Source organism: Cynoglossus semilaevis, chromosome 16 (assembly GCF_000523025.1).
Source record: "Cynoglossus semilaevis isolate Cse_v1.0 chromosome 16, Cse_v1.0, whole genome shotgun sequence".
In the NCBI taxonomy this organism is placed as follows: Eukaryota; Metazoa; Chordata; class Actinopteri; order Pleuronectiformes; family Cynoglossidae; genus Cynoglossus; species Cynoglossus semilaevis.
The window spans coordinates 8232401-8244535 of record NC_024322.1 but is presented as its reverse complement, the minus strand read 5'-3'; the positions used below and the strand labels follow the sequence as shown (position 1 = coordinate 8244535).

General features: G+C 39.5%; 4 protein-coding genes across 20 annotated transcripts in view; 3 read left to right on the top strand and 1 right to left on the bottom strand.

Moving 5' to 3' along the window:
• mycbp2 (MYC binding protein 2) overlaps window positions 1-1447 on the top strand; it is a 51285-nt gene extending 49838 nt beyond the window's left edge. For all 16 annotated transcript variants that reach the window (XM_025063838.1, XM_025063833.1, XM_025063836.1 and 13 more), the window contains one exon: window positions 75-1447. In XM_025063838.1, the coding sequence (XP_024919606.1) occupies window positions 75-190 (116 nt within the window). In that variant the 3' untranslated portion in view covers window positions 191-1447. The remainder of the gene's footprint in view (window positions 1-74) is intronic.
• Window positions 1448-1935: 488 nt separating this feature from the next.
• On the top strand, window positions 1936-7616 carry fbxl3a (F-box and leucine-rich repeat protein 3a). Of its 2 annotated transcripts, none has more exons than XM_017039804.2 (5): window positions 1936-2105; window positions 3334-3703; window positions 3812-3934; window positions 4415-4586; window positions 4749-7616. In XM_017039804.2, the coding sequence occupies exons 1-5, from the start codon at window positions 1951-1953 to the stop codon at window positions 5387-5389; spliced, it is 1461 nt and encodes a 486-aa protein (XP_016895293.2). In that variant the 5' UTR covers window positions 1936-1950; the 3' UTR covers window positions 5390-7616. The 2 variants fall into 2 exon arrangements, with proteins under 2 accessions (XP_016895293.2, XP_008326625.1); XM_008328403.3 differs by having other exon boundaries at window positions 2046-2310.
• On the bottom strand, window positions 7099-9674 carry cln5 (CLN5 lysosomal BMP synthase). Its single transcript, XM_008328440.3, has 4 exons — window positions 9478-9674; window positions 8777-8951; window positions 8461-8686; window positions 7099-8385 (listed from the first exon to the last, which is right to left on the bottom strand). The coding sequence occupies exons 1-4, from the start codon at window positions 9570-9572 to the stop codon at window positions 7874-7876; spliced, it is 1008 nt and encodes a 335-aa protein (XP_008326662.1). The 5' UTR covers window positions 9573-9674; the 3' UTR covers window positions 7099-7873.
• A 394-nt stretch (window positions 9675-10068) lies between these two features.
• On the top strand, window positions 10069-12125 carry LOC103391930 (ES1 protein homolog, mitochondrial). The gene is made up of 4 exons (XM_008328400.3): window positions 10069-10317; window positions 10754-10925; window positions 11088-11286; window positions 11700-12125. The coding sequence occupies exons 1-4, from the start codon at window positions 10114-10116 to the stop codon at window positions 11893-11895; spliced, it is 771 nt and encodes a 256-aa protein (XP_008326622.1). The 5' UTR covers window positions 10069-10113; the 3' UTR covers window positions 11896-12125.
• Window positions 12126-12135: the final 10 nt, after the last annotated feature.

The window sequence follows — 12135 nt, the reverse complement described above, 5'->3', positions numbered from 1 at the left end:
ACGCAAGATTGTTTTTGGTTAGTGTTAGTAGTAATGTCATGATCTACTTCTCTTCTTCTCTGTTTTGGTCACAGGCCCTAAAGGAAAGCAGCTGGAAGGAACTGAGTGCCCTCTGCATGTGGTTCACCCACCAACTGGGGAGGAGTTTGCTTTGGGCTGTGGGGTTTGTAGGAATGCTCACACCTTTTAAACAACAACAAGACATTTCCTGAAAACCAGTCTGTCTACTGTGATCTCTGGCCACTGCTGCTTTTGCAGAAGTTCAGCCATGAAGCCTTCTCCCTGTGGCCCTTTGGCACTTTTGTCAGGTCTGGACCAGGGTTCTGCTCCACACCAAGAGTCCTCAGGTCTGCTCTGCTACCTATTACATCAGTAACTGGGCCCCTACTGCAATGATGCATTGTGGCTTCCTTAGAAACAGAGTGGCCTGTCGGTGGGAGGAAAAAACCATAATAGACTTTGAAAAAGAAGTTTAAAAAAAAAAAAAAAAAAAATACCTTGTGACGTGTTTGCATGCAGCCGTTGTATTCCCTCGGCTTATTTTGACGTTGCACACCTCCAGAAGTGTAACGATACAAGATAAAACATTGAATATGAAATGAGTTTGCGTAAAGGCAACTGTGGAACAGCTATTGAAAAAGGATCAGGCCCTATTTCCAGCTTCCTAACTATAAATTTAAAGTCTTGTATGTAAAACGTTTTCCCTTTTCATAATCTTGTACAGTATTCTCCACTGTCAAGTGCTACATTGGTTAATGGACAAATGAAAATAAGAAAGGTCGGTGGACAAGACTGTTAAAATAATGTTTGGGCAGAAAATAGTGTACGATTTATCTAATCTTGTATATAACGATATTATTCAAATTAGCTGTATTACAAAGTTGCTACTCTTCACTTCAATTTTGTTTGATATTCTGGGTTATGTTTTGAGCCAGAACTTTTAATGAAGTGCAATACTGGGTGTGCCTCCTATTTTGCAGCTGTTTAACCTATGGAATGTATGTCAATAAAGCCACTGTACATTTTTATACAGTAGAGAGTCGTAATTTCACCCACTTCTTGTTAATGTCACATCTCATTTGTTCTGTAGATATGAGGAGGAGCCTGGCATCTGCAGTGAATGATTATGGATGCAAATCCAATTAATAGCTGTCTTAAAAAAAAGAGTACCAAATCATACAAAAAACTCACAACAAGACTGTTGGCAGCTCTCACTGATATGCGGCACCAGTCTTCACACCAAATATGACATATTGTGCACCTGTGATGGTTTTCCCTTAGTGGGAGGCAGGGAAGACTGGGGGTGGGGAGGGGTCAGTCAGAAACAGAGTATGAAAAAAAGCTGCTGTTATATATATACATAAAAAAGCTTAATACTTGTGAATCTGCTCTGTAATATCCGTGGTGGATGGAGTTGAATAAACCAGGTTTTCTGTTTCACAAAGTATACACTGTGTCATTTCTTTACAAGTCATATTTTCTTTAGTATGTTAGTGTTTTTGTTTTGTTTCTGAAACTAAAGAAACAAAAGCCAGTTAATACATTATTATGCAAAGACAAATTGGAGGTTAACACAACGCTAAAATAGCAACATCATCTAAAAAAAGCAAAATATACAAGAATTAGCTAAGCTTCAAATATAGCTTGAAGGTAGTCCAGCAATATCTTAGTGAAAGTTTATTATTATTATTTAGATGTTGATAGAACTATTTTTTCCCCAAATGCCCTTATAAAATGTATTTTAAGAAAAAGACCAGATAAAACATGCCTAAGAACCACATTGTCCCAATATACTTCAGGTTTTCGTGACATTGTCTAAGCATACTTAAATTTTGTTGTATCTTATTGTATTAATGTATTGTTATTCGTTTTATGTAATTGCCACTATTTTCTCACCTATTCTACATTAAGCGCTTAACTGGCCGAATGTATTGCATAAGATCTGCCAAAATGAATGTTTTGAATCAGGGTGACTTATCGTCCAAACAGAGACGATCTTTACCTCCAACCATTTTGCATTGCATTTCCCATGATGCAGTGCAGCTGTCACAACAACATTTCGCCATTTCAGAAGCATTACAGCAGCCATTGGTCCCGCGAAAGAAGTAGGTCAACCAACACAGGGGCTAGTCTGCGGCCGTCTCTTCACCCAAAACAACATTTGCGTCGTGTTATTGTGTTCAAATGCGTATTATTTGGTTAATGCAGATGAGTTTTTCGAGTGTGGGCCCGGGCTAAAGTGTCACTTGTGCGAGGACTCGGATATCCCTGCTAACAGCAATTCAGCTAGCTGTGTGTGTAAACAACAAGGTACGGTGTTTAGACGTGGTCGTATATACACTGAAATATTCTTTTTGTTTACTGTTTGTAAAGATTTTTTTAATGACGAGAATTTATAATAACTCTGCCATTGTAGCTAGCTAAGCTAACAGACATGTTTATAAAGGCTGTGTTTTTCTGTAGTTTCTGTGTTATATACTGTTATTCAGTATAATGTAGATACACTCATTGTAAATACATCATATTTTCAAATACACTGACCCACATGCAGTCTTTGAATACGGGATCATTTCGAAGCTTTGTGGTTCATTAAGGTGTCAAAAGTTTCATTACCAGCAGAGGAACATTTTATATTGATGCTCCCATATACACACGTGCTCAACTCTCAGCAGTCGCACTTGATTGTGATTTGTTTTGGTCAATATAATTTAAAAGTTATACTCCAAATAAACAGCCAACAGCCAGTACCAAACTACTTGGTCTATCATATTTACAGTAATCAATACGATTTAAATACGGATTAGTTAATTAAAGACGCCCCTGCGTGTTTTGGTTTTGACAATGAACCAAAAAAAAAAGTTCAGTTGTACTATGGTATATCCCCCGAACATAGGCACATTTTAGATGTTATATTTTCTTTTTTTTCCAAACGCACTGTAATTGATTACAGTAATTGATTAAGGAAGGATGTATGTTATATTCAGGTATTTTCTTCCGGTGTCTAAACAGATAGAACTTGTGTCTGTCAAAGAGATATGTTTTCTAGTGCACAAAGTCCTAATTATGAGGAGCATTTCCAACACAAAAGTTAAGTGCCATCTTGTTAGGTGAGTCATCCTACTTTATAGTGTATGTGTGAACTGGGTTGACCTGAACCCCTTGTCCCTGCAGTGCAGGGTGATTGTGTAAGGCTTTTGTGCTTAAGGACTTGTTTTGCTGCAACTTCATCATCATGGTTTAGAACTGAACAAAATATTCCCAATCACTGTATGAGTCATTGAAGAAGAGATGTTTACCTGCATCACTACAATACTATCTGTTGATGTGTTCCAGGATGAAGCGGATGAAAGGATCGGAGGAGGTTAGCAGCTCCTCCAGTAGGAGCCCACCAGAAACCTGCAAGAAAGTCCGAAAGCAAATATGTGAGGCTGCCGTGTCCACTGATTTATCAGAGCGTGACTGGGCAAGTCTCCCTCAGGAGCTTCTGCTCCACATCCTTCAGTACCTTCCCCTGCTGGACCGGGCTTATGCCTCTCAGGTGTGCCGCCAATGGAACCAGGCCTTCCACATGCCAGAGCTGTGGAGATGCTTTGAGTTTGAGCTGAACCAACCAGCCAGCTCCTACCTGAAGGCCACACATCCGGATCTCATCAAGCAGATCATCAAGAGGCACTCCAACCACCTGCAGTATGTCAGCTTCAAGGTGAGCAAACAATCTGTGTCTTTTCGGAAATGGGCAACCCGTGCAGTTTCATGCATCTTGGCCTTGAACTTTTGATTCACAGTTATCATCTTTGTTTGGACTTGCCAGGTGGACAGCAGTACAGAGTCTGCAGAGGCTGCGTGTGACATTCTTTCCCAGTTGGTGAACTGCTCGCTGAAGACCTTGGGGCTTATCTCTACAGCCAGACCAAGTTTCATGGAAGTTCCAAAGGTATAATCTACATGCATTCAACGTTTGTCTATAATTATACTGTATGATTTGTAAATCAACAGTATTTGTTTACCTTTTTTTTCTTTGCTAATGTACAAGCTAAATAGCTTTGTGGAAAGATTATTTTTGCATTGACTTGTAATCACTGAACAGGCCTAAGTAACAGTCTGTACTCAGGCAGAACCAAGGACAATCTAGTGGAGACATTGTGTTACTGTTGCAGCCTTGTTGTGTCACTCCTTGTGTGTAGCAAATTGCTCAGTGTTTTTGACGTAAATGACAATAAAGTAAGAAAATAACTGTTGTGTTGTAACTAATTGTTACAACACAACAGTTATGCTTACATTATTGAGTTCTCTGTGCTGGAGACTTTTTTTTCTAAGACAAGTTGACTCAGTAGGTATGGCTACAATTGTATCAGGATCTGTAAACACAAACTTTCAGTTTTCAGTTCAACACTTCATCTCTTCTCTCTCACAGTCCCATTTCATTTCGGCGCTGACAGTGGTGTTTGTCAACTCCAAGTCACTGTCTTCATTGAAGATTGATGATACACCAGTGGATGATCCCTCTCTAAAGGTGCTGGTGGCCAACAACAGTGACACCTTAAAACTGCTGAAGATGAGCAGCTGCCCGCATGTCTCTCCAGCAGGTATAGTGACAGTAAAGGCATCGTCAACATAAAAATAGATGTTAATGTCATACATTTGACTTCACTTGTTAAAATTTTTACTTTTTATTTTATGTTTTTCTCTGAAAACAAACCAAATATTAATACATATTTAAACAGCAAAAAAAACTATCTGTTTTTTAGGAATTCTGTGTGTGGCTGACCAGTGTCATGGGCTGAGAGAGCTGGCGTTGAACTACCACCTCCTGAGTGATGAACTCCTCTTGGCCCTGTCCTCAGAGAAACACGTCCACCTGGAACATTTGCGTATTGATGTGGTGAGTGAGAACCCTGGCCAACACTTCCACACCATCAAGAAGAGCAGCTGGGATGCCATGGTGCGGCACTCGCCCAAATTCAACCTGGTCATGTACTTCTTCCTCTACGAAGACGAGTTCGGCCCCTTTTTTAACGAGGAGATCCCTGTCACGCATCTTTACTTCGGCCGCTCTGTCAGCAAAGAGGTCCTGGGCCGTGTTGGTCTGCACTGCCCCCGTCTGGTGGAGCTGGTGGTATGCGCCAACGGCCTACGTCCCCTGGACGAAGAGCTGATCCGCATTGCAAAGCACTGCACCCAGCTGTCAGCAATTGGACTGGGCGAGTGCGAAGTCTCCTGCAGCGCGTTTGTGGAGTTTGTGAAGATGTGTGGGCGGAGGCTGTCCCAGCTGTCCATCATGGAGGAGGTTCTGATCCCTGATCACAAATACTCCCTGGATGAGATTCACTGGGAGGTCTCCAAACACCTGGGAAGGGTCTGGTTCCCGGATATGATGCCAACATGGTAGATAGAATCCAGAGAGGAGTCAAGAGTGTTACTGTGGAGCAGTCACAGTCTCAATGTTTGCACTGAAAGGCCTTTGAAATAACACTTTAAAGCTATAATGGAATGTTTATTGCCAACATGGAGAACACAAACTCTCTGAACTTTCTGGGTTTGAATAAGCGCAGCTCAGGGGAATAATGTGGCACCTGACTGCTACCAAACACACACACGCACACACACCACTAACATCTGCGTTGCCTGTTCATTTGTCAGTCTTGAGTGAATCTTGTGATATTCAGCTCTCTCTTTTTTTGTGGTGAAAGAACTGGATGGCTTCTTCCCATATTCTTCACAGATCAGTGCTGAAAAATGTCTAACAAACCAGCAATGTTTTTATAACAAGCTAAGCTGACAAAAGCATCCCTTGGTTTAAATCTATAACATAAAAAGGTGAGTGAGGCTGTGACTAGAAAAACTAATTTAAAGACGTAATAGCAGCTGCCATGCTGCTTTCTTTGTTGGTTGAAATGACAGGAGTAGAAGAAAAATTGTAAATATATTTCTATGTTTGTTATGTGAAGGTGTAAATTGGTGTCCTCAGTTTTTTTGCTGAAGAACTGTGCTACAGTTAGTCAGAAGCGCTTCTTCTTGCGCAGGCACAAAAGCATTATCCGTTTCCAAATATGATTGCGAGTTGGAAAGAATCACATTTCAGAACTTTTAGATCCAAATATAGTTATCCACCTAATTGGACCAGTTGTCTTGGCTGCCAACAGTAGAACAGCACACAGCTTGTGTCCCATGTTTTGCTTTTGTGTAGATTCACTCAAACAGGTTTAAACCATTGAACCTATAATAGGAGGATTGTGCTTACAGTTCTCCTGTTAGCTTGCATGCTAACAACATAACATCAAACAAGATTCTTGTTGGTATAACGACCCAATGTGTTGAAGTGAAGGAGCAGTCTGCACCCCTTCAGTTCTGTGGTGAGAGATTTGGCAAGTCAGATGAGAGAAACAAACATTTGTTTCTTTTCCTTTAAGAAGGAAGCGAAAAGCATGTGTATATAAAAACGATGTGTGTTTGATAAATATTATTATCATTAATAGAAATGTACTTATTTCTTTATTTTACCCTCTGCTAGGGTTCAAAGGTTCCTTTGTGGTTTGTGTCTTTTATAAAAGAAAGTCATTCTTTATCCCATAGCTGTTTTCATACTGTGGTGTTTAGAGGAGATGGTAATTTATTGACCATGGATCTGTTCTTTTTTTAAACTTTAAATCTCAGTAACAAGTCAGTTCTGAATCCTTTCACCTGCAAAACTTCTACATATTAAACAATTTGGCCAATCTTGTTGAGTTCTTTCAATGAAAGCACTACTCAAAGGTAGGCATATGAACCAAAACCTTAAAATGTGCAAAATATATTTGTGAGTATAAATTCTGATTCAGGAGAAATTGTTCTGCTATTTCTATTCCACTAAAACTAAAAATTCTGTCTTGGCTGAATTGACACATGCAGGTTTTAACTGCATTAGAGAATTTCTCATCCTGTGGAACTAATAGTTAAATAGTAGAGTAAAGTAAAATATCATAAAATGTCTCAAGCCACAGCTTTTTTTTTACTCATGATGGTGTTTATTAAGGAATAACACGGGTAATTCAATTGTATAACTTGTTAAATGTGTTGTTATGGCACTTCAGAAGTAGACATACTATATTTTTTTTGTAAAAAAAATCCTTTGTCAGGCTGAAGTTTTAGTTGATGGGTTTTTTTTTGCTGTAGACATTTCATGAAGCCTGGCACTGATGGAGAAAAGTGAGAGTGGTCTTTACAGATGTATTGTGAACAAACAAAGTAATTGAACAGTATAATTAGAAGCTGATCTCTGCCTGAGAGTTAATGTTCATGTACATTAGCATCTTGAAGCTACAGTCACTCATCTGCCTGTGTTTCATAGTTTGAACATGGCAATGGAAGCAGCTCCAAACTGAAGACTTTGGCAAAGAAACATTCTTTATCTTTATTGGCTTCTGTTGAAGTAGCTGCTAAAAATATTGACCATTAATACAGAGTAAGAGATGAATTAATAATCATCCTGAATTTATTTTAAAATAAATAAAATAGAATCTTTGCTTCTATTCCTTTGTAAAAGTCTGTCCATTTTGATTTACTGGTCACTTGTCTTAAAATTTAAAGGTATTATTTTGGATTTGTCGTCTTCTACCAAAATAAAAATTGAAGCTGTACTCTCCGCTGTTGTTTCATCTCTTTTAATGCAAAATTTATGTTTGTAAATCTTTGTGTCCACAAGCAATGGACGTTTTTTTTCTAACAAAAACATTTGAAAAACACTTGAAAACTAACTTTTAACAAGATGGATAAAGCATACAGATAATCTCAGAAATCTTTTACCAATAAACATATCAAATACTTCAGCTCAATAAACATCAAATATAAAAAAAATATTTAGTAGTTGTATTTTATCACAAAGTAAAGATGATTCTTAAGGGAAAAGTGAAGGTGAATGTTTAGGTAAAGGAACCTCTTCATATATGATGCGTATGTAGGGAGGTTTCATTGGTAGAAACCAATACTCAAAGTTGTAGTAAAGGTAAAAACTTTTGTCCAACACAACTTTTTTATAAACCTCCAACAAACTGACGGCTAAGTCAGTAAACGACTGGTGTGGCCTGAACGTGTGGTAAAATGTACGGATGTCTGTGGCAAGGTTCTTCAGTGCCGGTTGACCAAAGATGGCACTGTCGTTGCCGAGGTAAGTGGGTTCCCCACTGTACAGGTAGATCTTGGTGTAGTTGGTTTGCGATCGGCTGGACAGTTTGGCTCCGAGCTCCGTCAGTTTCCTGTAGGTACGGTGGACAAACTGGGAGCAATCATAAGACTCAAACCACACAGTTGCATTAGGCCCCGGGTCAGAGCAAACTGTCCAGGTCTCATAGTAAATCCCAGTCTGGTTGTCGTCCTGGACCCACTGGGCCATGTTGTTGAACTGGTTTCCTGTAAAAGAACGGAAATATAAAACAAACAATCCTTACATAATATACTGTATTATTTTCTACGCCAATACCTTACCGGTTATTTCTCCTATTTTCTCCAGTGTTCCATTCTGTGACCAGTGCAAATCATCGATGCCTTCAAAGAAACAGGCTGCCCCCTGGTTGCACCAAAAAGGTGCAGACACCTCAGGTCTGAGGTGAGGGAACGTGCAGTTCCCCAACTGAAAGAGCTCGTACCACTCCATGGTGTAGTTGGTCCCTGTCTCTGAGCTGCTGAAGCCAATGGCATCATGCATGATGTGCTGGAAAACAAACAGAAAGATTATGCAGTAAACAATGTTCTCAAAGAACGACTACAGCTGTTAGAAGAAAATAAGGGTTGAAGCACTTACAAATTTTCCCAACAAATCTCCATACTTGAACTCCCACACAGGTGTTTGCAGTCTGTAAACGGAGATTACATCAGAGTCTCTCATGTAGGGTATTCGTCCATCTCTGTCCCCAGTGGGACAGAAGGGATACAGTGCTTCACAGTAGGAGTCAGTGTCTGGACGGTAGTCAAACCGTCTGTAGATGAGAGGAGAAGTTCACTGCTGACAGTTCCACAGATTTACATTGAATGATCACTCTGTTTACATGTTGTTTTGCAGGTTTTTAGAGGTTTTATTTGCCATTGGGAGGCCACATGAGGTGATTTCTTTTTGGCTCCCATTTTACCGAAAAGTTATTACATTTATTTTGTCTTTTGTCCAACAGCCCTTTTGAGGTTTCTTTAACAAGACAAGAAACTAAGACTCATAGCTACAGTTTTGCAAAGTTTAACAGTGCATTTGAAAGGCAACACTCATGTAATTCTCATTTTGGAGAACATGAAAGTTAGAAACCTTTCGTTTCCAGTAACATTTCCACAGCAGCGGCCACAATTCAGTGAAATTGTCCACATGTATTTCATAGCTGTTATGGAATTTGCAAAGCACAAATGTATAAAACAAACAAATAAAAAAACAAGGTTGGAACCTTAAATACAGCCTTTAAAACTTTTAATTTACTCTGTCACGTGAAAAAAAGATAACGTGTTGGTTGGGGTTCGTACCTGTATGGAACAGGCCACTGCTGTTGAAAATGAGCCACAACACGGAGAATCAGGAGCAGGTTTAAAAACAAAACGACAAATTGACAATGAGTCATGGTAAAAAGCGTTAAAAAGTTTAGGACGATCAAAACTACTAGCAGCAAGAACTGAGTGACTTCCCATGATCCTCTGACACCCACTTCCGCATTACCTGTCACGTGGTTTTGTTGACGAATTGAAATCCCATGACACCAAAGAGAACTGAGTACAGATGCTTAAATTGGTTCTATTTCATGTATGTGAGACGGTTCAAAATGTGTCCAAGTCTCTTTTCATTTCTATGAAAGTTTTTTCCACTGGTTTGTAATGTTCTGCGTTTCGATAAATCTAAAGCAAATGTGTAAAAGATTGAGAAAGCGCAACATATACAAGTTTGAGTGGAACACAAATGGAAACATTTAAAACAACTGTCTGGTAATAAGAACATATTTATTAAATTTTGTGTTTAGATAAGTTGTAGGGGGCGAGTTTTCCACAAGGGATGGCGTAACAGCATCGACCAGATACATCACTATATTAATAGCGTAAAAGAAGAAGTGGGAAGTGGGCGGGACTTCCTCTCCGCGTTGACAGACAGTACAGTTGACTGTGACCGCCATGCTGTCGCTGCTGCAGCTCAGCGGTCGTCACCTCCTCTCAGTCAGGACTGTTCAGTGCTTGAACACAGCTCGGGTTTACTCCGCACACATGGCTGCTAACAAACGCGTGGCAGTGATTTTGGCAGGCTGCGGGGTTTATGACGGCAGTGAAATTCACGAAGCCTCCGCTGTTTTGGTTCACCTGAGCAGAGGAGGAGCCAGTGTAAGTCTGTCAACTTTATTCTGTTATTAAGTGTCTTAACTCTTCTTGAAATTTGTATATGTGTATAAAGTTTCACATATATAACATTTAGCCACAAATAAACGCAACATAAATATTTTTTCTATGGATGTTGCTAATGAAATGCACAGTTATAGTGTACCTTGCAACAGACGCTGGAAAAACCTAAAATGACAACACAGCCCCGGAAGTTGTTTGTAACAATTACGTACGCAAACACTACCGAATAAGCGTAAACCTTCATCTACGTAAAAACAATTCTTGAAATGTGCGTAAGTCTCTGACCCGTGTGTGATGACTAATCGACATCCGAATTATTTACACTGTTTTGGACAATACCATTAATATAGTCGTACGTTTTGGAGCACTGCACTCTTAGTGTTAATTTAGTTTATGTTTTATGCTTAATTACCCTTAGGTAAACATGTTTGCCCCCAACATCGATCAGATGCATGTCATCAACCATCTTAAAGGAGAACCATCTGAGGAGAAGAGGAACGTGTTGGTGGAGAGTGCAAGGTTGGCACGTGGAAACATCCAGGACCTTTCCAAACTCGGTGTCAAGGACCATGATGCCATTATAGTCCCAGGTCATTATAAATATGATAATTCAACTCTCTCCAATGATTCACCATCAGATAGTCCAAATATAGTATGTTTTAGTATGACCAAAGAACCCATTTACCCCCTGTATCAGAACATACACGCTGCTGCATTTGTTTTCAGTCTAAAAACAAATTAATGTTTGACAGGGGGTTTCGGGGCAGCAAAGAACCTGTGTACCTGGGCAGTGCAGGGTAAAGACTGCTCAGTTAATGACCAGGTTAAAGCCGCACTGCAGGCGTTTCACGGTGAAGGAAAACCCATCGGTCTCTGCTGCATCGCACCTGTCCTGGCTGCTAAAGTCTTTTCAGGATGTGAGGTGACTGTGGGCATTGAGAATGACGATAAGTAAGACCAATCTTCTTCTTCGTTTTCTTTCTTTTTTTGTTATCAAAAACTTGTTGAATGTCAAGAATGATTAATTGAAATAATGATTAAAAAAACAAAACTTGAAAGTTAACCTGTCACTTATAACAATGACCTTTTATTGACATTAGATTACACAAAAATAATACAATCACAGCCATTTTACACATTAATAAAAACAATAGATAATCATTTCTTAGACAAAAGATCACTATTATTAACCATATTATTCTTTCTATTATTGATAGAAGCTTTTTTTCCTGTTTAGGACATGTCTAGATCAATGCCAGAATAATAACAAAATAAAACATGAAGAATGTATTTAAAAAATACATAAGAAAGGAAACTATAGTAAAGACTTTCTTTTTCTTGCTTTTCCCTGTTTTCCTCTCCAGGTACCCAAACACGACTGACACGGCAGCAGCCATCAACTCTCTGGGCTGCAAACACATGAGCACAGGTGTCGGTGAGAGCCACGTGGACGAGAAGAACAAGCTGGTATCCACCAGTGCCTTCATGTGTGACGCTCCCATCCATGAGATCTTTGACGGGATCGGATCCATGGTTCGGGCCGTGCTGAAACTTGCCTGAAAATTACCGAAACTGCTTGTCTCTGCTCCATACCGATCTGATGTTTAGGCGATTAGCTGTCATCTAGATAAGAAGCACTTCCAGACATACAGTAAATATGTTTGTACAGTAGTGGCGATCTGCACTGCATGGTCTAATTTTTGTAGAAGTATCTGCAATGAAGGCTATTGTCTCTGTGTTATTTTCATGAAAATGTTTAGAGACAACAGAGAATAAAAATTTAAATTGTACTTTTGAAGT

Excerpts from the sequence above, each read along its gene's own strand:
- LOC103391930 (XM_008328400.3), top strand. The coding sequence starts at position 10,114 with ATGCTGTCGCTGCTGCAGCTCAGCGGTCGTCACCTCCTCTCAGTCAGG. Across the intron at positions 10,318-10,753 it reads TGAGCAGAGGAGGAGCCAGT|GTAAACATGTTTGCCCCCAA; the intron begins GTAAGTCTGTCA and ends AATTACCCTTAG. Across the intron at positions 11,287-11,699 it reads GGCATTGAGAATGACGATAA|GTACCCAAACACGACTGACA; the intron begins GTAAGACCAATC and ends TTTCCTCTCCAG.
- cln5 (XM_008328440.3), bottom strand. The coding sequence starts at position 9,572 with ATGACTCATTGTCAATTTGTCGTTTTGTTTTTAAACCTGCTCCTGATT. Across the intron at positions 8,687-8,776 it reads GAGATTTGTTGGGAAAATTT|CACATCATGCATGATGCCAT; the intron begins GTAAGTGCTTCA and ends TTTGTTTTCCAG. Across the intron at positions 8,386-8,460 it reads GAAAATAGGAGAAATAACCG|GAAACCAGTTCAACAACATG; the intron begins GTAAGGTATTGG and ends GTTCTTTTACAG.
- fbxl3a (XM_017039804.2), top strand. The coding sequence starts at position 1,951 with ATGAATGTTTTGAATCAGGGTGACTTATCGTCCAAACAGAGACGATCT. Across the intron at positions 3,704-3,811 it reads TGCAGTATGTCAGCTTCAAG|GTGGACAGCAGTACAGAGTC; the intron begins GTGAGCAAACAA and ends TGGACTTGCCAG. Across the intron at positions 4,587-4,748 it reads CCCGCATGTCTCTCCAGCAG|GAATTCTGTGTGTGGCTGAC; the intron begins GTATAGTGACAG and ends TCTGTTTTTTAG.